Source organism: Colius striatus, unplaced genomic scaffold, assembly GCF_028858725.1.
Source record: "Colius striatus isolate bColStr4 unplaced genomic scaffold, bColStr4.1.hap1 scaffold_38, whole genome shotgun sequence".
Lineage (NCBI taxonomy): Eukaryota > Metazoa > Chordata > Aves > Coliiformes > Coliidae > Colius > Colius striatus.
The window spans coordinates 2,373,130-2,396,414 of record NW_026908522.1 but is presented as its reverse complement, the minus strand read 5'-3'; the positions used below and the strand labels follow the sequence as shown (position 1 = coordinate 2,396,414).

General features: G+C 54.2%; 1 protein-coding gene and 1 pseudogene across 1 annotated transcript; both read right to left on the bottom strand.

Moving 5' to 3' along the window:
- Positions 1–2,598: 2,598 nt before the first annotated feature.
- Positions 2,599–8,610, bottom strand: LOC133629331 (E3 ubiquitin-protein ligase RBBP6-like; annotated as a pseudogene).
- Positions 8,611–17,609: 8,999 nt separating this feature from the next.
- On the bottom strand, positions 17,610–19,061 carry LOC104551733 (inositol 1,4,5-trisphosphate receptor-interacting protein-like 1). Its single transcript, XM_062019977.1, has one exon. The coding sequence runs from the start codon at positions 19,059–19,061 to the stop codon at positions 17,610–17,612; it is 1,452 nt and encodes a 483-aa protein (XP_061875961.1).
- Between the last annotated feature and the right edge of the window lie 4,224 nt (positions 19,062–23,285).

The window sequence follows — 23,285 nt, the reverse complement described above, 5'->3', positions numbered from 1 at the left end:
TCTAGCAGGAGACACAGACAGCACGTTCAAATAGACACAGGGAAAGAAACAGGAAGGCAAAAGTTTCAGAAAAGCCTTGAGGCTCCTGTTTGGGCCCAAACCCTCCTCTGTAGCTCCCAGTGCCTCCTTTTTGGGCCACAATCAGAACTAGCACAGAGCAACACTACTCATAGCCCTGGCCAGCCTAGAGAGGTGCAAGAAGATGGATCACGAGGTACAGAGTTGGATCATCCTTACCTTTGGAAGAGGTTGGAGAAGTGGGCAGCAAATGAGAGATGGTTGGAAGCAAGCAGGAAGGCAAGTAGCCAAAGAAGGAGCTGAGTCCTCCCGAGGGCAGCTCAGCCCAACTGGCTCTGGCTGTCCCGCTCTGAGGCTCTACAGCCCCTGGCCAGGTGAGGTCACAACGCCGGGTGGGGTCTGGAACAGCCCCTGTGTGACATCAGCAGCGCCCTAAGGTCTCCCTCTCCCTTGGTGACGGCCACAGCGCTCCCCCTCCCCTGGGATGGCCTCTGGCATCACTACTAGCCATAGTTTAGAACTACTGCTAGAGGCACAGTATTGTTCACACTGACAGGAAAAGTCTAACACTGAGCAGGGCTGCAGGGAGGAGGCAGCTGGGGTGCAAGAAATCCGCTCCACAGTGGCTCCCTGGGACACCAGCACGGAGGCCGGGACAGAGCGGAGACTCTGTGGGCAGGTCCTGTCAGCTCTTGCAGAAGAAGGGAGCTGCATGGTACTACAGAACTCTCCTGACAACACAACATACAGCTTGTGAGTTCCAAGTGCCAATCAGGACTCAATAACCAGTGTGACTTTCAAGCAGGGATTCTTTTTGGCAGCGCTGGGCACACAGGGGATGGCTCCACCAAGTGTGTGCCCTGCTTAGAGCAAAACTTTCTACATGTCCCAGACTAGATCTGCATGTTCATTGCACTTCTTCATGAGTTTCCCCCATTGTCCTGCCTCAGTCTGCCCAGGTCACTGACGACTTATTTCATAGAGACTGATGTCACTCACCCACGTCAATGACAGCAGGTGGTTCTCCTTCACTCAGCTCCAGAGGGTAACCTCCAGGGGCATCTCCACTCAGGGAATTACCAGACATACCGCAATTGCCCTGGGCCCATGGCTCCAGCCTGGCCAGGGCCCTCTGAAGAGCCTTCCTGCCCTCAAGCACATCTACACACCTGCCCAGCTTGGTGGGATCATCATACTCCCTGAGGGTGGTGGTTTAGCCCTGACTGAGTGCCAGGTGCCCACCAAGTTCTAACATCACTCTCCCTCCTAACCTGGACAGGGGAGAGAGAAATATAACGAGTGGGTTTGTGTATTGAGACAGGGACAGGGAGATGGCTCGGCAATCACCGTCATGGGCAAAACAGACTCAACCTGTGGAGAAAAAGGTTGGATTTATGAAGAAACGATAAGAACAAGGAAATGAGAAACAAAATAATCTTAAAACACCTCCCCCCACCCCTCCATCTTCCCCTGCACCCCCTGCCCCCCCCCGCCTCAGCTACCTAAAACCTGGCCCAGGCAGAACCACTACAGGGGTGACCTTCACCTCGACCGGTGACAGCCAGGAGACTGAGACCTTGCACGACGATGGCCGTGTGGCCTCGATCTCGGCCGACTGTCACGGCTGCTGCCTTTGCCTCTCCATGGGGGTGGCGGCGAAGGGTTTTCTTAGCTTTTAAGGAACTTTCACATGATTCCACACACGTTCTTCAGCATCATTCCCCCTCTGAAGGTCTTTCATCAGTTTCAGATTTCCTTAAAAACGACCTTGATCTTGTAATTCCGGAGACAAAAACTGACCAATACTCACAAAAGCCACCAGTCTGCAGTCTGGGTGAAAGTCTCTCTGTGCTTTTACACGAGACAGACCAAAGAGGAGATGAAGACCATTTCTCTCACTGAAATGCTCCAAAGTGCTTTGGGGTAATGGTTACCCCAAATCAGAACAGGGAGATGCAGAAAACCCAGCACCTACACCTTTTCACTTTCTCTCCTCCTCACGCCTGCCAGGTGGTGAACGGGGTCTTCACAGAGCAGATTTAGTCAAGAAACACCTGCTCCTGAGCAACTGCTGCCCCATTACAACTCTCAGCCAGCTGTCACCTCTGCCACACTGGAGCTACTCACCTACACAAGATTCCCCTATCACTGCCAATCACCTTGGATCATCCCTCATGATCCAGGTGTGGAGTGGAACTCCTCCCGAGTTCCCCACACAACCTGCTTCTCCACCACAGACGTGTCAGGCAGTTGGATAGCTTCTTTTCAGCCCTTCTGTATTCTGTCAGTTCCTTTGCCAAATCCCTGCCAAAGCAGGCGACAGGTTCCCTGGCAGCCCGGCTGCCACAGATGCTGCACCAGGGCCCAACAATGGCAAAGCAGCAGCAGGCCAAGAAGCTGGAGAAGCTGGTGGGATGATGGGTGGATCCTGCTGGCTGGAAATGGTTGGCTGGAGAAGAGGTTGCAGGTTGTGTGTTCTCACTTGTCTGAGGAGTGTGGCTGGAGGTGGAGGCGGCGGCAGCTGCTGCTGAGGCTGCTGCTGGATCTGCTGACTGCAGCCAGTGTCATTCCTCAAGTTGTTCACAATCTGGAGGCAGAAACACCGTTAGAAAAAGGCACCATGAAACTTGAGGAGAGTCGGGAACAAAAACCTCCACAGAGGGAAATGATGGCTATCCCTGTAAGGGCTGTCAATCCTAAAATCAACCCAGAGACAGATACATGAGCACATCCCACTAAAGGCTGGTAAGAATGACTGGTCACCCAGAGCAGCTGCATTCAAAGCACTTGAGCATTAACAGCCCATCGGAAAGGGAGGCAGTTGTGTGGAACAAGCGTGACCTGAACTGGCCACATTGTCTGTAAGGAGCTGTCAGCTCCTCTAACCACAGATCATGGCCTGGAGAAGCCAGTTGGGCCTCAGCCCATTGAGCCTTGCCTAAGGAGACCTCAGTGAACATTTCCTTCCCTTCCAATTGGTTGCAAACAGACTTTCCTCACAAACCCTCTCCACCCAAGCCATGGGGCTACCTTGCGCAGGACTTGTTGGCCTCCTAAGAGTCAGGAGAAATGTCTGTCTGATGACACGTTGGGCACTGATGTTCCTCAGGTTCCAGCAGTGCTGTTCTAATACCTGTGATGAATTAGAACCATCAGAATAGCTCTGAGCCAAACTAAGGAAACGTTTAGGGTTCAAGTCAATGACAATCAATTACAAAAGCATGTGGCTTAAATGCCTGCCTGTCTGTCTGTGGCAGACCCCAGTAAGTCACCAGAGCTGGCTGTACAGTTTTGTGGGAGACAAAAGGGCTGTGGGCAGCCTAAATGCCTTCCATATCCAATCTGGAATTCACCTGCACCATTACGCTCTCTTCTCATACTTCACCTTCTGCCTGTAGAGATCATTGAAGCAGAGACGTTCCGAGGGAAAAAAAGAGCTGGCTGCCTTTTGTTTCTGTCTTTAGCACGAGAAGAGCCCTTTGCTGTTCTGAGGGTACTTCAGTTTTCAGTAGAACAGGTAACAGAGTCGCTGTGTCATCTATTTCGGCTTTCACAAGATCAGATGTGATGTTTGGAGTTAACAAACATGGCAGTAACACTTACAGTCGTCACAGTCACCATTTTGACAGCAGGGAATAACAGCTGCGTCCATCATTAACTCTTTACACAGGGGACATAACAGCTCCTCAGGAACAGGAACATCTGAAGAGGAGGAGGAGGAGGATGGCTCCTGTGGCAAGAAGGGAGGCTTTTCCTTCTTCTTCCAAGCCTAAGCTGCCCTGGGGGGAGGGAGGGTGGGGAAAGAGAAACATTAAAGACTGGGAAAGGAAAAGTCATCCTCTCAGACTAGTCAAATCCCTTTCTGACAGCTGGAAATGCATGGAATGAATCCCACCTCTGCTCTGGAAGAGGGTCAGTGCAAAATGCAGGCTCACAAGGAGTTTAGTCTCCGAGTCATCACATTTCAGAGAAGGAGGAAGTCTTTGTAACAGCTTCTGCAAAAGGAGCCCTATGACAGAAAACCACAAGTGCTCCCAATCCCTTTCTCAAACAGCCACTCTTGTCAGCACACAGCAGCACCTGCTCAGTTCAGAGCAACAGCACAACTTCAGCCTGTTTCACACGTGCCATCTGATCAAAGGCAGAGGAAATCTCCAGCCAGCAGCCAGTGGTGAAAGTTGACAAGAAGCCTTTGAAACTTCAACCAGAGGCAAAAGGAGCTTTCCAAGAGAAAGACTCCCCAGGAACAGCACTGAACTCTTGGTCAGAAATGCAGGTTCTTGGCACGCTACAAGATGAAGCAACTTCCAGGGGCACCAACAGCAGCACTGCACTGTCTTCATATTGGAACACACGACAGATGGGAAGGTTGAGATACATTGACACTGCTGCCTCCCTCAGAAGGACAGATGCTGGCCCGTCTCTCTCTCACACACACACATGGTTCCTCTCGCTCACTCTCTGGCCAGTCCAATTAGCTCCCCACTTACGCGTTACTGGCTGCGATGGCGTATTTCCCGTCGCTCGTCAGCATCGCGCCCTTCGTGTTGGGATCATCCACCTCCACCATGAAACTCCTGGGAATTCCAGTGCTCCTTTTCATTCTGGGAACAGCATCACAAGGGATCAGAACTTCAAATGAAGCACTTGCAGCTAGACTCTAAAGCCTGAACATCAAAATGCTGTGTTCTCAGAGTCCAGTGACTGTGGAAATCTCTCTGTGCACAGACACTGCTCTCTCGTGGTACAATGAGTGTAGCTGAAAGGCTTTCAGCCCAAAGTCCTGTGACTCAGGAGCCCTGTAAAGAAAAACCAGAAGAACTCATCAGGCTGCTGTCTTGAAAACCAGCAAGAACAAGCCCAAGCGCATCATCTGAAAGCTTCCCATTGCCGTGGTTTGCACCCTACGTCCCGGCAGGCCTAAAAGTGTAACTCTGCTGTGGGTCAGCTCCATTAACATCTACTCCATGGTAAGAAAAGCTAACAGCAGCTGGAAGGAGACAGACAGAATCTGAATGCCTCTGCAAACCAACAGCCAGGAAGAAAGGTGAACATACTGAAACCCCTCCCAAAGAACGTGATGTTTCTTGGATATTCACAGAGCAGACGTTTGGCTGGTGGCTTTAACTCCTGCAGGTGGGATTCTTCTGTCTATAACCGATGAGTTCTTAGGGATCAAGGCATTCTCATTGGTGTATTCTGAAAGCAAAGTCAGCACAGAAAAAACTATCAGTCAGTTTGTGAGCAAGTGTCTGAATGTGGAGTGTCAGAGCCCTTCAGAGAACCCCGCTACAGACAGGACAGCCCCATGTTACATCTAACATCGTGCACTCCTCATCTCAACACACGAGCTGCAGGCTGCAAGACATCTTCAGGTCTGGGAATCAAACACAAGCAGCAAAACCTTCATTTGTCCCAAGAGATGAGCCCCAAAGAGCAGGGCCCTGAGGCCCCGCACCCGCCGCCCCCAAAGCACTCACTAGAATAGAAAGAGAACAAAACTGCAACAGACCCAAAAGCCTCACACACCCACGTGTGGCAAGAGTAACTGACTGCAATCCCACTTCGAGGGGTGCACCCTAAACCACACCTGCAATAGAACAGGTTGTTGTCATACAAACAGGTACTGAGGAGAATTGAACTGGACTAGAACTATGAGCTCATTTCACAGATACCAAAGCACTGCAGTTGCACAGGAAAGGTCCCTCAGAACAGGAGATTACTGTCTTGTGCATTACCAACTGAAGAAGGGAAACCAAGAGCAAGCAGGTGTCTTGCTGAGGACAGCAGACCACATTACAAGGATCACAAGTGCATCTTGAGGACAACGGCTGGTAATGCATCTGTGACACCTCTGTCTCTGAGAGGAAAATCATGTCTTTGAAATCCTTAGGAAAAGCTCTCCAGAAACTCATTTCCACCATGGGTCAAATCCCTGCTCCTGAAGCCCTGCATTTCATTCTAATGGTTTACACACACTGACTAAACACCCAGTAGTGGGAAAAGTAAAGAAAATAGCGCCCCTGTTTTAAATTCACCTTCATACAACAAGCTGACACAAGACATGCCAGGGGATTTAGATGCACTAGACAGAAAACAGCAAGGCTGCTGCTGACTTTGAGCTGAATGTCATGACGGCATTGAGCTAGATCTTTGCCAGGCCCGGAGTGCTTCACCACCGCGGCACTCTCAGCAGAAACACCCTCTTTGTAGAGAAATGGAGAGAAGAGGCAATCACAAAACGACAGCTGGAGACTGCCAACACACAAACAGTAACCCAAAAGTACTTCAGACTGCCGCTCAGTCATGGGCTTTGGAAGGCATTTGCAGTAGTTCTCCACACAGTGCTCTGTATTACACCTTGGTAGTTTAGACTTGGCTCTGCAGATGAATTACCAGCCTGGCTAAGAGCTCCAGCTGCACTGTGCCTCACCACTACTACCTTGTCAAGTCTGGATGTTGGCTCACACACACAGGAACTGGACTGACCCAAAAACCACAACCTGGGCTCTGCAGCACCGATGATCCAAGTGAGTTCAGGTGGAAACACATTTCTGAGCCATGCTCCTTTCTCCAAGACTATACGTCCCAGTCAGAGAGAAACTCAAACAGGCTGTGCAAACACCCCAGGAAGTCCATCCTATGAATACATCAAGCACTTCTGACTGTTTTAATTGTGGTAACTCACCTCTCCTTTCCTGAGCCATAGAAAAGAGCCAGAATGGCTGCTACAGTGAGTAGAAGCTACTAATTTGTTGTAGAAGTTGGAAATGTAATTATAGATGGTAATATGAAAAAAAAAAATCACCTGAGATTTCCTGCACAAGGTCAATGGAAAACAAACAAAACACTCCCAACAGAGCTGGCTGAAATTCCCCAAGGTTAGGAAGAGACGCAGCACTGCAAATGCCATGTCGAATACACGTGAACAGTGATGATGAGAAAAAGATCCAAAAAGGAACAACAGGAAAGTTGTAAAGATCACTTCTGAAAATCAACTCCTGATGCCTCTTATGACCGTGTTTACAAGGGCATGTGTCCCCCATCTCCCTTCCGCAAATGCACAGCTGGATTCCACACCCCACACAGGAGAGTCACTGGGCTGCTGGGATCAGTCACACACATGACTGAGGGAAACGAAGGCGTCCGAAGGAAGGGATTTGACCAAGGGAACCCAACACAGACAAACCCATTCCCTGTGTTGCTTTCACCAGCAAATAGAAATCACGTTCTCTTTCTTTAGCGTGGTGGGAACAGCAGCTCAGCAGCGGGTTTGTAGGCACAAATGTGACATGGACCAGCCAGCTTGAATAAAGATGGTAGGGACAAGTTAATGCAGCTGGCAAGCTACTTCCAATTATCAGAAACAGCTGCTGCAAGGTAATCAATTGGGCCCTGGGTGATCACAGGGGTGAAAGCAGCATCTAAGGAAGTAGCTAGCAAAGGAAGGGTGGGTTTGAGTCAACACTGTTGGTGGCATTACATTGCCCGTGTATGTCTCTGCACGTGCATTACCTAGCTTCTCTACATCTTGGGATGAATATTGCTTGCACCGTTACAACAGGCCTGGAGCAGCTGCCAGAGCTCCCAAGGCACAGCCAAGCCCCAGCTGTGTGTCCCCCAGCTCCCCTCACCCAGCTCCAGGCCCCCAGCACGGCTCCGGCCGGCTGCCCCCTGCTCACCATCGCGGGTTCGTGGCAGAGGGCGATGACGGCTCTGAGCACCAGGCACCGCATCACGCTGCTCTCGCTCCCCAGGTACCTCGGTTCCAGCTGCAGGGCGCGTTCACCACAGGGCTCATGTCAGGGCAGGCCAGGAGCTGAAACACACCGAGTACTCACCCTCTGCCCCAGTGACTGCTCTCCCCCCCTATCTCCTCCCAGCAACCAGGCTCACCTCGACCTGGAACGCCGTGGCAGGGACCTCCCAGCAAGGCTGCTCCCTGCTCAGCAGATTCACCAGGCAGTGAATCAGTTTCTAACATGAGCCCCTCGCGGCACCACACATCTCTCTGGCAGGGGGTGGGGGGAAAAAGGGCACCGATAACCCCAAGCAAGGTGGGCCAGGCCCTGGACTGACTAGCTGAGGGCTGGACTTCTCAGGAGAAAGGTAGTGCCCAAGACCAGCAAAAAGCACCCTTCCTGCCCCAAAGCCTCCTGACGACACTCTTTTGCTGCCCACGGGCCAGTCGTCTCCCCGGCTCTGTCTCTGGCCCTCGCTGCATCCTGCCTGGCCCTGGGACGGACGCCCCATCCTGAGCCCTCAGCCCAGGCCCACGGGAGGGGACGCTGGTGCTTTGGGGGGTGTCTGCTCCTGGGCACCCACCTCTGCCAGGCTTCTCCAATCTGCCGGGCGAGCCCTTGGTGACAAGCCCCTCTCACCCAGCACCAAGGGCATTTGCGAGGGTGTCCTGTTTGCAGAGGACAAATGTTGGAGGGAGCAGAGAGAAGGGGGCTCTCACCTGGCCAGCAGCCCCATGGCGCTGTGCCGGGTCTCAGGGTGGAGCAGTGCTTCCCAGCCGTGCTTGCGCTCGAATTCACGCACCTCGGCCTCATAAGCCAGGTAGTACAGCAGCTTCCTCAGGGTCCGCATCGCAAACCCGCGCCCAGGTCACACTGGGAGCCCCTGGCCTCAGCTCCAGAGCCGTGTCAGGGATGGCAGGACCGGCACGGGGCACCTGCCGGGGATGATGGGAGAGCGGCCTTCCTGCTGCCATTCTCAGGGCCCAAAGCGTCACGGGCAGCACCCAGCCCCTCGTGCCCCTGCACACAGCCTGCGCTTGAGGCCCAGCAGCCCCATGCTGAGGGTCCCACCCGCCTGCTGCGGCCACAGGAGCCCTCAGAGCCCGACAACGGCTGCCCAGAGGGGAGCCAGAGCCCCGCACAGCCAATGGCAGCGCAGCAGGCGGGCACAGCCCTGATGGACGTGTGAGCGCAGCCAATCAGAGGCCGCGGCGCCTCAGGGAGGGCGGGCCCAGCGCAAGGCGGTGACAGGTCTGCAGCCAATCAGAGGCGGCGGAGCCTCAGGGCGGGCTCTGCAAAGCCCCTGAGCCACAGGCAGAGGCAGAGCGAGAGAGACGGGAGCTGCTGGACACAGGCCCCCAGGGGTGAGTGCTGAGGGGCCGGCACATGGCTGTGGGCAGCGAAGGCTGCGGCCCTGCAGAGGAGAAGGCTGAGCTCAGGGGCCCTTCTCAGTGCAGAGGGCTCCCTGCAGGGCAGGGGGCGAGAGGCTGGGGCCGGCGTGTGCTGCGTGGTGGGCAGGGACGTGACACGGGGTGCCGGGCACACGCTGACACAGGGGAAGCGCCGCTGGAACAGCAGGAGAAGCTTCGTGACTGTGACACAAGGCCCTGAGCTGTGGATGGGCACACTGAGCTAAGGACTGCGCCTCAGCCAGCACCAGAGACCCCCAGAGACCCTCCCTCGAGCGGTTTGGGGCTATCGGGAGGCTCTGTGGGCTACTGGGAGGAACTGGGTGTTGGTGGGGGTGACTGGGAGTTACTGGGGGGGCTCTTTGGGAGGCACAAGGGGCTACTAATGGGTGAACTGGGAGTCACTGGGCTGTGCTGGAGGCTACTGGGAAGTACTGGGTGTTACTGGAGGTGAACAGATTTACTGGGGAGCTATTTGGGGCTACTAAGGGATGAACTGGAGGCTACTGGGAGGCACTGGGAAGTCCTGGGTGTTACTGGGGCCTATCTGGGGCTTCCGGAGGCTACTGGGAGGGACAAGGGGCTACTGAGAGGTGAACTGGGGGAAACTGGCGGCTACTGGAAGTGAGCTGGTAAATACTGGGGAGCACTGGGAGTTTCTGGGGGAAAACTGGGAGCTACTGGGGAACTATTAGAGCCTTGTGGGGACTCCTGAGAGGCACAAGCGACTCCTGAGGGGTCAACTAGGATCTTCTGGGAGGCACTGGGAGCTCCCGGGCTGGTTTCTGTGGGGAGGGGTCCCCTGTGTGACCCCCACACACACTCTCTGCCCCCCCAGTCTCAGCACTATGGGACCATGTCCCTGGGCACTCCCCAGCCTTTCCGAGCTCTGAGTGCTCTCAGAGCGCTGCTGCCACTCGGACACGCCGCCTTGCACATGGGAGGGGGCAGGTCTGGCGTGGGGAGGGGGCGGCTGGGTGGCCAAGACCCCCCTTAATGTAGGACCCCCCCAAGCCCAGGGTTGCTGTCCTGCTATCGGCCGGGGCTGCCCCGCACCCAGCAGCCCAACGGCAGCACCTTGAGCATCGGCTGCAGCAGCGGCAGCGTGAGGGGCTTCCTCAGCCAGGACACGCTGATGGTGGGGAGGGGGCACAGCAGGGGAGGAACATGGAGGAGGATTTTGCCACAAGCATTTTGTGGCGTGGGGAGGGACTTCTGGGGCTTCATAAGCCAGAAAAAAATGACTGGGGGAAGGAGGCATTTTGGGGTGTTTGGGGATATTGAGGAGTCTTGGTGGGTTTTGGGTCCCCTTCTCACCCTGAGCCCCTCCCCTGGTGTTAAACGTGTCGGTGCCAGAGCAAACGCTCAGCTTTGAGTGGGGGTTTGGGGCCTTTTGAGTTGTTTTGAGACCCTGATGAGTCTTGGGGAGTGTTTTGGAGTGTCTTGTGGGGGTTTTAGGGTGCCCCCTGCCCTCAATTTCCCCCCAGGAGTTGAACATCTTGGTGCTGGAGCAGTCGTTGGCCGAGGCCCTGGAGCTGCAGGGTTTCGCCTTTGCTGCCGCCCGTTTCCATGGGCTGTTGGGTTTGGCCGTTCAGGCGGTGCCAGCCTGTGTCAACACGATGTGCCGGCGCCTCCTCAGCAGCAACGTCTTCACCTTCCACCTCCAAGGTACGGAGGGGACCCCAAAATCCCCCCTCCTCGAGCAGGACACTCATGACTTGCTGCTGACAGCGGCAGCCCACGGTTGAGTGCTGTGGCCTGTCGTGCATCTACACCTCGTCTCAGCACTTTTGCAACTGCATCCTGACACAGATGGGCTCAGGAACAAGCGCTGCTGCGCTGCTCTGACATGGGGCCATTTTTATCCCACCTTCAGGGCCCTTTCAGTGGCACCAACCCCGGCAGCAGCAGCAGTGGGCAGGTTTGAGCCCTGCCAGTTCCCCATCCAGAAGCTGCTGGTTTCGTTAGTTGTGTCCAGCAGCTGCTGCAGGCTCTGATGGGAAAAGTGCCTGGAGCAGCAGGACTCTGCAGCAAAGCTGAGCTCTGCCCCTCTCCTTCACTGCAGGGTCTCAGCAGCAGTCATCAGGCAGCAGTGAGGAGCAGCTGCAGTTATAGCAGTGTTTCTTTGCCCCGTTGGACTGTGTAAGATTGACCAGAGGCTCCTGTTATGTTTTGCAGCTCTGGGGCCTCTGTGCTGGTGCTGCACAACTGCAGTGTTACGTGTGCAATGGAACCTCTGCCATGGGAAGTTAGTGACAAAGAATTACAAGCAATTGCCAAGAGAAAACAAAAGCAAAGGCCCCTTTGCCTCCTGGTGTCTGTGCAGCACGGCCTGGCTCCCCTCCCTGTGCCCTGCAGCTAAGGGCCATCTCACCAGCCCAGCCCTGGCTGGACACTCAGCCCCCTCCATGGCCATGCCGGACTTGCATAGAGGGGTGAGAGCAAATGGTCTGCCTGTGGGTCTCATGGCTGCTCTCAGCCTCCTCAGCCATCCTCACTGGTGTCTGTTAAAGTCCTTAGATGGAGGGGAACCAGGACACCGTTTGGGGTTTGCCGGTGCTGCTGGGTTTGCCAGATTTGGCCCTGGCTGTGGGCTACAGTGGGTCCTGCAGCATCCCTGGGATCCCATCCCCCAAACCCAGAGGGACAAGCTGACCCCCCCCAAGAGGGTTTTCTCAGCAGCACGACCCCAGGGAGCCCCCCCGATGCTGAGGTGACAGCAAAGGCCTCCTCCTCACGAGAGAGAGAGAGAGACCTGTGTGAGGACAGAGATGTTACAGTCAGCTCAGCGCACTGACCAGATGCCCGTTTGCCATCATAGAACTCCAGTAACAGAGTCCATGCAGCTGCTCTCCATTGCCTTTGTCCAGCTGCTGTGTGTGTTGCACTTCTGCCACTGAAGCAGGAGCCTTGTAATGCCTCGGACCCAAAAACTCTGGCTTCTGTCTGATGCTGTGGCCCGGTCATATGCCAGGGGTCTCAGGAAACTGTATCATCTACAACTGTTCCTTCTCATTGCAGGGGATGTCCTCACCTAGCAGGGGGCAATTGTGCATCTTCAATCAGAGCGTTTTGGGAGGCCTCAAAGGCTTCTTGTTGCTGTTTGGTCCCCTGCCCAACAACCTTCTTCCTAATCAGTTTCTGCAAAGGGCACGTTAACACTGCCAGGTGTGGGGTCAAAGCCTTCCAATGCCCTAAAAGTCCCCAGAAGGTCTGTACTGGCTTCACTGTCCTTGGCACAAGAAAGCACTGAACTGTTTGCTACACTTTATTTGGTGTTGCTCTAGTCTGGCCATGCCAGACTGTTCCCCAGAATTCCCCAGGAATACCAGGGCCCTGTGTTCTCTTTGGATTCAGTGCCCAACCTCAGCCCTGTGAGTATGTTTTTGGTGATCCAGCAGCTATGGCAGCTTCTGGCTGTGAGTCTGCCATCATCAGTGTAACAGTCACCCTGATGGTGGCCAAGCCTAGAGCTGCATCCTTTGGTGTTGACCTTTGGTGGCAAAGGGGAGGAACAGTGTGAGTGGCCCTGAGCCAATACCTGGCAAGTCTATTGCTTTTGCTACCAGGTAAAGGCAAACTGGTGCTGGCTTTCTGAAGCAATTGCAGGCAAGACAAGAGCTCTCATAGGTAGGAGGGGAGCCGGGCAGGAGCTGAGCAGTGCCCAGAGCGCTCACGGGGAAGCGGCCACAGGCGCTGAGGAAGCGCAGGAGGAATGAGGGATAGAGGAGGAATCCTGCCCCAAAGCAGCAGCCGCCGTCCCTGCTGGCTGTTCTGTCCTCCTGCTTCCTGACAGCACAGTGTCCCAGGCAGGGCTGAGGCTGAGGTGCCAACCCAGCCCCGTGGCCATCAGCAGCGCCGGCAGCGCCAGCAGCGTGTGTGGGACCCCGCCGGAGCCGAGCCGTGCCCAGAGCGCTGCTGCGCTGCCGCCATCCCCGCAGGCAGAGCCCCGGGCTGCGAGCGGGGCCGTTGCCGGCTGTGGCACACGCAGCCCCTTCCCCGCCGCTCAGCACACGGCTGCCAGGAGGGATGCTGGCGGCTGGGTGCCGGCGGGCAGCCAAGTGGATGACACGGCAGGTGTGGGCCGCTCGGCCCCATTGGTCTCTGGCTTTTGGCTTCAAGATCCTAGATGGTTTGTGCTGGGGAAGGGCTCACTGTGTGTGAAGGGCTGCTGCTGAACTCGGGCCTCCTGTGGTGGCATTCCCAGAGCTGGGCTGGGTGGTCCCAAGTCGTCAAGGGAAGCTTTCAGTGGGCTCTGTGTGATGGGACTTGACCCTTTCTGACATCCTGGGGAACCTGATGCAGGAGCATCCCAACAGAATGCGTAGCAAGTGCTCAGTGGCATCTCACTACAAAAGGATCTCTTCTCCTGGGCTGGTGTGTGGGAGCTGCGTTGCGTGGGCTGTCTGAATGCTGACATGGTGCCTTTCTGTCAGGTTCAAGTGCAACTAACATGGACTTGGAGGACACAGACGGTCCTCCATCCTGCCGAGGGCCAGACAGTGAGTTGCCAGAACCATCACCGAAAGAAAAAATCCAAGCAGTCTAATGTCCTTGTGTGGGAAATAGAGGTGCCCAAGGTAAGCAGCCACTGTCCTGCTCGTGCCTCCTGCCCTGCCCTACACAGCCATCTCCTGCTTCTTCCATCTCAGGGCCACCCCAGGGAGATACAGAATCAGCCAACGAGGGTTTCAGCATTAGGGCTACACCCTGGAATGGTTGCTGGAGTCCTTTTTCTCCATCACTTCCCACCCTGATCTGTCAGGATGATGCTTTGAAAGCCTTCAGAAGGCTTTGAGGGTTCACAGTCCCTGAGAGTAGAGAATGAGGACACAGACGGTCCCGAGTGGCAGACAGTGACCCGAAAGAAGCGCGGCCAAAGGGGAAAATCCAAAGTGGTTGTCTGGGCAATAGAGGTGCCAAAGGTAAGCAGCCGCTGTCCTGCTCGTGCTTCCTGCCCTGCCCTACGGAGACACTTTCAGCTGCCGTGGGGACCCAATAGGAAGGAAGAAGAGGTGCAGAGATGGAAAGAAGAGGCATGTTAGGGAGACACCCAGGGCTGGTGGTTGCTGGAGTCTTTCTCCAGCACCTTCCACCCTGATCTGTCAGGGTGACGCTCTGAAAGCCTTCAGAAGGCTTTCAGGGCTCACAGCTCCTAAGAGCAGGGGATGAATTGTGGTGCTTTCCCCTGTGCAGGAGGGTCACGCTCCCGCTGCCTGTCCAAACCCAACCTCCAAATCAGCTGCGGGAACCAGGAAGATGGGCAAAAGAAGCCCCAGGGCACAGTGGTGTTTGATCTACATTTCTCCCCTTGACTCTTGCTTTCTTGTCTTTCATCAAGGTGATAGTTACACGTCTGATTGGCAAGCAAGGACAATTTATTAACCGCTTGAGGAGAGAGTCTGGGGCCAAAATTTCTCTCTCAGCGCTCCCTGATGTCGATGACTACAAAGTCTGTCACATCAAAGGTAAGAGGAGCCTTTTTGTTCAGAGTCTAGAGCGTAGCTTGGGGGCTTTAATTAGACTAGAAATGGATTCAGTGGCTTGGCTAGGCCACGGCTTTTACCAAAATGTTCTGCTCAGGGCTGTTCCAGCAGAGGGATGTGGCAAGTGGCCTGGGCCTGGCCACGTGCAGCCTCTGTTGTAGGGCTGGGAATGCATTTGAGCAGCTTTGGCTGCTGGAGCTGAACCAGCCCCTTTTGCAGGATCCCTTTGGGCTTGAAGCAGCAGATAGGGGATGCTTCTCAGCATCTTGACTGGGAAGGATGTTGGATCAATTGGGGCTGAAAAGTGTCTGTGAGTGAGTTGGGTCAATGCAGCTCAGGAGGCTTCTGGCAGCTGAGTTGCTTCCCATGGCAGGCCAGGAGTCTAGAGTGTAGCTTGGGGGCTGCAGCTTGGGGGCTGCAGCTGCCCCCGTGTCTGCCAAGGGCAGGAGCAGGAACTGGCTGCTGCAGCTGCTGTTGGGCATTTGCTGTTCCTTTGAAGGAGAGCCTTTTAAAAACAGCAAAGTGCAGAGAAAAAGGAAGACAGACTCCTCTGAGCAAAGCCACTCCATTCTTCAGGTAATTACCCTCCCCATGAAATGCATTTCTCTGCTGTGCTGTGTGTTGGCTGTGAGGGGCAGGAGCTCTGCTCCCGTGCTGCTGAGGAGTCAGCTTTTCTGTGTCAGGGGTGCTCTTTTTTGGGATAGAACTCACTTTTATCACTGAAAATTGGAGGAATCTTGGCACACGACGTGGAAAGGGCTCCTCTCTCTGTGCCTTAGTGGAGTCAGGAGAGCTGCAGTGCCCATTAGTCTTTTTCCTCTCTGCCCTGTGTTTTCCCTTGTGCTGCCTTGAAGATGACTTCACACACAAGTAACTCCTCAACAAGCATCTGGGCCGTAAGTCAAGCAGGACAGTCCTGTTGCAAAGGGCACTTCTGCAGACTCTGCTCTGTCCCACCCTGGAGATGGAGCTGTCCTGGACAAAGCAGGACACAACTCCTGCTCCAGAGAAGCAAAGGGAACAGGATCACAACAATCAGAATATCAGACCAATCCTAATGGGGCCTGACTCTGTCTGCAAGCCAAAGTGTGCTGAGTCCTGACACTCCCTGCTTTACCCTCCTCTAAGTGGCACAAATGAGGGATTTGTCTGCTCTTCAAATGAGAGACGACTTTCTATGTCTCATTGCCCAGCCAGACACCCAGAGGTGAAGAGTGTTAGAACAGGATCCTTCCCTTTCAGATAGCTCCTGCTTGAATATGTGCACTGGGAAATGTCCCGGGGCTGGTCTGGAGCTCTGAATGGCTTTCAGTGCTTTCTTAACAAAGACAGAATTGCCAGGTGTAGGAGGGGAATTGCTGTGTTTCCTGAGAAATCACTGAAAAGATGAATGAAAAACAGTTCCAACAGGTCTGTGTGAAAGATTCACCGAGGAGGGCAAGGGGAGAGCTCCCCAGCATGGCCGTGGCAACTCAGGATGGCTGCTGCTGCCTCGCGGATCTTGCCATGGGATGTGTAGGAAAGGACCAAACCAAGGCAAAGGGTGAGATCAGGTGGTTTCTGGAGGAACAGAGGTGGGAAAACAGAGAGAAAAGGGGTTGAAAGGAGCAGGTCACACGTAAACAGGGGGCTGATCAGTCCACTTCTGTGGCCTTGCCTTGCAGCTGATCACCACAGCCTGTCCTGCTTTCCCAATACCTGCACATCTGACAGGGCCAGTGCCAGACAACTGTCAGATGGAGCCGCTGCTAACCAAGGCTGAGTGCTGGAGGTAACTCCTCCTCAAATACGTGATTAACATATTTGAGAAGGGGAAGCAGTTGCTGTGTAGGTGGTAAGCCACAGGAGAAAAAGGGGTGAGAATGTCAGAACACCACCTCTGCAGATACCAAGGTCAGGGGAGATGGAGTGGAAGGAGGTGCCCAGGCACTAGAGGAGAGATTCCCCTGCAACCTGTGGTGAAAACCATGGTGAAACAGCTGTGCCTCTGCAGCCCCTGGGAGTCCACAGTGGAGCAGAGATTCACCTGTAGCCCATGGAGAATCCCACACCAGAGCAGGTGGATGTCCCAGAGAGGCTGTGACTACCTGGGAAGGAAGTTCCTGGCAGGACATGGGAACCTGTGGTGAGTGGAGCCCACGCTGGACTGGGTTTGCGGTCAAGGCTTGTGACCCCATGGGGAAACCACGCTGGAGCGGTCTGTTCCTGAAGGGTTGTTTTCCTCTGGATGAAACCCACGCTGGGACAGTTCATGAAAACTGTGGCCCATGGGAAGGATGTATGTTGGAAAAGTTCATGGAGGACTATTTCATGTGGGAGGGACCCTACACTGTACTAAGGACAGTGTGAGGAGTCTTCCCCTGAGAGAAAACAGCAACAGAGACCATCCGTGATAAACTGGCTGTAGCCCTCATTCCCAATCCCACTCTGCTGCTCTTGGGGAGGAGGTAGAAACTCAGGAAGAAAAGAGGTGTGGGGGGAAGCATTTTAAGATTCAGTTTTATTTCTCATTTCCTTACTCAATTTTGACAGTTAACAAATCCAAGCATTTCTGCAGCAGTTTGGTCTGTTTTGTCTATGATGACAATTGCTGAGTTATCTCCCTGTCCTTATCTTGACAAAGTATTCATCTGTGGAGGGTGACAAATGATTCCAATTGCCCCAACATAGGGACATCAGTGAAATCAGAGACCACTGCCTCAGCTGTTCTGCCAAATGCTCCCTGCATCTGGGCAGCCCAGCATTCAGCAGCCTGTGTCTGCCTTCCCCACAAAGGGATGCACTCACAGCCTCAGTGTTTGTTCAAACAGACATTTATTCAACTGTGTCTTCAAACAACTAACTATGTACATGGTCAAGCTCCCAGAGGCAATGGGCTCCATTTTTCCTCCTACATGAGGTGTCCATCTGCCGTCAGCTGTGAGCCTCACCAACAGAGCTCTGCCTGGAGACTTCTATCGCTTTCCGTAGATCAGCAGTCTTGCAAGCTTATCTTTCAGCTTATCAAAGTCACGCAGAGCCTTGGCATGGGCAGCCGTATCCTCCACCAGGTGCTGGAAGAGGTTGAGTGGTTCAGCCTCTCGGAAGCCTGGTGGCAAGACAATCTCCTCTGGCACATTCTCATTCCCAAAGAAGAAGTGGTTGAGGCACCTCTCCTCCACGCAGTGGCCCAGGTACCGCATGATTTCCCCCAGGCGCATCAGGAAATGCCTCCTGCGCCAGCCTGACTGGGGTGTGCTGGCCATGAGGTGCATCACTACTGTCTTCATGATATACGTGGAAAAGCTGTATCCCAGCAGGATGCGGGTGCAGAGATGCAGGCAATGGAGGTGGTAGCTGCCAGGCTTCCAGGCCACATACCTGAAGAACTTCACCTCTGCCACAGCACAGCTCTCAAACCACATCGTGCTTGGGGTGAAAACAGCGTCAGGTGAGGTCTCGCTGGTCACAAAGATGTCTGAGTCACCTTGCTGCACCCCAAAGATCAACTCAAAGGTGAGGATTTTCTGTCTGCAGTTTCTCACCTCAAATTTGCAGGAGCGCCTAGAGGGCAGCATCACAAGGGGTTGTGAACGTGACAGAAGAAAGAAGCTCCAGGCTGATACCATCAAGTGACAGAACCAGCAGGCAGTTTTCTCCACATCCAGGTAGTGGTCAGTGCAGAGGTGGTCAAAGAAGTTGGTGACCTCATCACTCCTCCATTCTTGCTCGGGGTGATGGAGGAAGCAGAGCACGTCTCCTGTCGGCTCCTCTCCACTGCAGGTGCACTCCGGCTGCACACGGATGCGAAAGCCCCTTCCCGGCAGCTCCTGTGCAGTGTCAGGCTCCAGGTGGAAGGAGTACCCTTGGGGGGCCTTCAGGGGCACAAGCATGCGGTGTGTGATGTCCTTCTCACAAGGATTCCAGCCTTCAAAGCTGCTGCCCACCCCGATGGCTGGCTGCAGCACCAGGGAGAAACTTTCTGCCAAGATTTTTTGGCTGATTAAGACAAATCTGTCCATCAGCTTCTTTGCCATCTCACTCTGTGAAGCCAGGTTCTGAACTTGCCACTGTATGTGTTTGTCTAAAAACCCTACAAAGTCATATCCTTCATTTTCCACTTTCGCCTGCTCATTGTTGCTGCTGGAGCTCTCCTCTCCACTGCTGTGGTCTGGCTCACGGCTCCTTTTCCTGAGCCACCAGAGGAGCCCCAAGAGCAGAACCAGGACTGTAGCAGCGACCCAGAATTGCCAGTGCTGCAAGCCATGAAGAAGCATGGCTCCCCAGGCAAAGCCATACTGCCCCTGGTGTGTCTGCTCCAGCTGCTCCATCAGCTGAGTGGTCTCCAGGCTCAGCTGCAACTCAATCTGCTTCAGGCGCTGGCGCGTGACTTCATCCAGTGCATCGCTGACCGGCTGTGGTGCCATGATAAGGAATGACACAACAAAGAAACATATGAGCTCCATGGCCTGCAGGAGGGGGGATAGAATAGATTTAGAGGGGTGGGAAGGAGGGAGCTGGCAGTGGGGAAAACAGGGCTGGGAGAGGGGTCAGGTTGGAGAGAGGCTGAGGCAGGGGGGAGGCACAAGGCCTGCACCAGCCCTGCCAGCGACTGAGCCCTGGGTGACGCACCTGAGCCCACCCCTGAGGCCCACGTTCCTGCCCCAGTTCCCCTCTTCCTGCTCCCTGCACACTCACCGCTGTCCCAGTACGTACTGGACCCGTGCTGCCTACGGGGCCCCTTTTATAGCCGCCTCTCGCTGACATGACCTCTGATGTCACAGCCACTGCAGCGCCTCATGGCAATGGTTGCCGGGCAACTGAGGCTTGAGGCCCCTGAAGGAGGACAACCTGGGAAACTACAGGCTGATGAGCCTCAACTCCAGCCCTGGAAAGGTGACGGAATAACTCATCTTGAATGTTATCACTACACATATGAAGGAAAAGATCATTATCAGGGGGAGTCACTAAGGGGAAATCCTGTTTGCCCGACCTCATAGCTTTGTATGAGGGCATAACTGGTTGGTTAGATGAGGGAAGAGCAGTAGATGTCATCTACTGCAAAGATCAGGAGTTAATCCATTAAGTCCATTGCAAAGGGCAAGGCAGAGTGAAACATACCCGTGTGGAATGTGCAGCACTGTAACAGGCCACAGCAGCAGTGGCAAGAAAGACCTGACCACCCCAGCACAAGCCAGGAGTAAAGCATACACATGGCCTGCCAGGGGCTTTTCATACCCATGGAGCCAGTCCCACTGGAGGTGTGATTGGCAGCCCTAAGGACAAACCTTGCACCAGACAGACTTTGGTGGGGTGGTAGAGCTGAATCCTAGACTAAGTGCAGCCACTATGGGTTGAGTTCCTCTGTGCAAGCATGATACAGCAATAGCTCTCTCATCCTACTGTACCAAGTTGTCTGGGCGCTGGCATCTCCTCAGTGTTCAGTCCTGGCCAAAGTATCAGCTCAGAGGAGAATATATCATGGTATTCCTGCAGGAGACTGCTGAAATCAGTGGCTGATGACACTGCTGAAGCCTTTGCAGTGAGTTTGGCAGGCTTGGGGTGGGAGCTAGTGGCACGGTGGGGAGCAGATTTGACTGAAGTAGCATTTTGTAGAGTCATTAAACAAAGTCACTAGTAGCAACTTCAGTCTGAGGCCAGAGCTTATTCAGATCCTTTTTTTCATGCACTCTCCTCATCTTGATTTCTACCTTTACCACTGGGACAAGAGAAAAGGCTTTGGTAGAGTCAGAGATAGTGGGAAGGTTTCATTCCAAGGGTGATGGGTTGGTTTATTTCTGCCAGGGCTAGACCTTCCTCCAGAAAAGGCTGAAATCCCTGGAGTCCCGGTTCACATGCTTTGACTGCTCTGAGATGAGCCACAAGCTGCAAGAGATGTTTGGCAGGCTGGAGGCAGATCACAGAAAGCACACATCTAAAACCAGGGTGAGCCATTAAGTGGGTAAAGTCTCTTAGCCACATCAATCACAGCCTGTGTTTGTCAAGCAGATTAAAATAGCATGTACACAAAAAAACATCTGGTAGTGAATGGTGGAAGAGTTTCTGTTTCCAAATAACACGCTTCCTGGGATGATGCGTGTTTCATGAAACAATTAATGGAAACTGGTGTGCAAATGTTACGACGCTGTATTGTTTCAATATTGTTTATCATGCAATAGTTATTACAGTATTATTATTGTGCATTATTCTTTATTCTTGAAATTATTGCAGTATTATTTCACTATTTCTTATAGAATGTAAGGCTTTGACAAGTTGGTGATGGGAGCAGAGGAAGAGAGAGAAAGCCTAGGCGTGAAGGAAAGCCTCTCTCCATCATTTTTGAACAATCATGCAGGACAGGTGAGGTGTCTGAGGGCTGGAGACAGGCCAATGGCACTCACTGCAGGCTGCAACAAGGGCAGGAAGGATGAGCCAGGAAACCACAGGCTGGTCAGCCTCACCTCCATCCCTGGAAAGGTGATGGAACAACTCATCCTGAATGTCATCACTAAACATACAAAGGAAAAGATGGTTATCAGGGGGAGTCAACATGGATTCACCAAGGGGAAATCCTGCTTGCCCAACCTGCTGCCTTCTAGGAGTGCATAACCGGCTGGCTGGATGAGGGGAGAGCAGTGGATGTCATCTACCTTGACTTCAGCAAGGCTTTGTACACTGTCTCCTACAACATCCTCATCAGAAAGCTCGGGTAGTGTGGCTTGGATGAGTGGACAGTGAGGTGGATGGAGAGCTGACTGAATGACAGAGCCCAGAGGGTGGGGATCAATGGCACAGAGTAAGGTTGGAGGCCTGTGGCCAGTGGAGTTCCACAGGGATGGGTTCTGATGCCAATATTGTTCAACATCTTCATCAACCACCTGGATGAGGGGACAGAGGGACCCTTAGCAAGTTCCCTGCTGGCACCAAACTGGGAGGACTGGCTGACTCCCCAGAGGCTGTGCTGCCACTCAGTGGGATCTCGACCGGCTGGAGAGTTGGGCAGAGAGGAACCTCCTGAGGTTCAACAAGGACAAGGGCAGAGTCCTGCAGCTGGGAAGGAACAACCCCCTGCACCAGGCCAGGCTGGGGGTGACCTGCTGGAGAGCAGCTCTGCAGAGAGTGCTGGGTGGTAATAAACTGAACATGAGTCAGCAAAGTGCCCTCGTGGGCAAGAAGCCAATGGCATTCTGGGATGCACCAAGCAGAGTGTGGCCAGCAGGTCCAGGGAGGTTCTACTCCCTCTCTACTCTGCCCTGGGGAGGCCTCATCTGGCCTCCTGTGTCCAGTTCTGGGCCCCCAGCTCCAGAGGGACAGGGAACTGCTGCAGAGAGGCCAGTGCAGGGCCACCAAGATGCTCAGGGGACTGGAGCATCTTCCTTCTGAGGAAAGGCTGCGGTAACTGGGACTGTTCAGTCTGGCCAAGAGGAGACCGAGGGGGGAGCTCATTCATAGTTCCAGATATCTCACTGGTGGGTGTCAGGAGCTTGGGGCAGCACTTTCTTTCTGTTGTATCCATTGTCACGACAAGGGGTGATGGGATGAAGCTGGAACACAAAAAGTTCCACTGAAACATAAGGGAAAACTGTTTCAGTGTGAGATGAGGGAGCCCTGGCCCAGGCTGCCCAGGGAGGGTGTGGAGGCTCCTTCCTTGGAGGTTTTCAAGAAGCTGCAGTGCACACGCTCAGTGAGGGCTGGTGGCACCTGGGAGGTGGGTGGCTTTGGGATGGAGCTGTGGTTGGTATTCGAATGAGATTCTCATGAGCAAAGTTCACCTCAAACCCAGAATTTTTTCCCTGCTGGTTTGTCCGTTGTGCTCGCTGCGCACCCAGAGCCCCAGCCAAGGCTGGCACTGAGGTGCCAGCCCAGAGCAGTGCCTGTCAGCAGCGATGCCGCGGCAGGTAAGGGCTGTGCCAGGCCGCTCGGCACCTGGCTGGGCTGGAGCTGGCACAAACAGCTGCTGCCTCCGTCGGGGCAGCTTTTGATCGGCGCTGGGGTCTGTTCTGGGCTGCTGGGCTGCTGCTTGGAGGAGGCTGTAAGGCAGGTTGCTGAGGTGCTGCTGGAGGAAGCAGGGAATTGGCAGAGCTCTCGCTCAGCCGGGAACTCGGACTTCTTGCAGTGTCTTGTCTCTGCTGCTGGGTGAGGGCTCACTGTGTGTGAAGGACGCCTGCTGAACTCGGGCCTCTTGCTCTTGCATTCCCAGAGTTGCGCTGCTTTTTCCCCAGGGAACAAAGGAAGCTTTCAGTGGGCTCTGTGTGGTGGGACTTGACCCTTTCTGACATCCTGGGCAACCCGATCCGGGAACATCCCAATGCAACGCGTAGCAAGTGCTCCCTGTCAGCTCTCGACACAAGGATCTCTTCTCCTGGCCTGGTGTCTGGGGACTGCATTGTGTGGGCTGTCTGAACGCTGACACGTGTGCCTGCCTTGCAGATTTAATGGTGCCTGACGTGGACTCGGTGGACACCAAGTGTCTCGAGTGGAAGTCAGGGACTCGCCCGAACTCTAACCTGAGAAGAAAATCCACACAGTCCAAGGTCATTGTCAGGGAAACAGAGATGCCGAAGGTAAGCAGCCCCTGTCCTGCTTGTGCCTCCTGCCCTGCCCTACAGAGCCATCTTCTGCTTCTTCCAGTCTGACACCATCTCAGTGCC

Bases quoted from the DNA above. Each gene is read 5' to 3' on its own strand.
- LOC104551733 (XM_062019977.1), bottom strand. From the start codon at position 19,061: ATGGCACCACAGCCGGTCAGCGATGCACTGGATGAAGTCACGCGCCAG.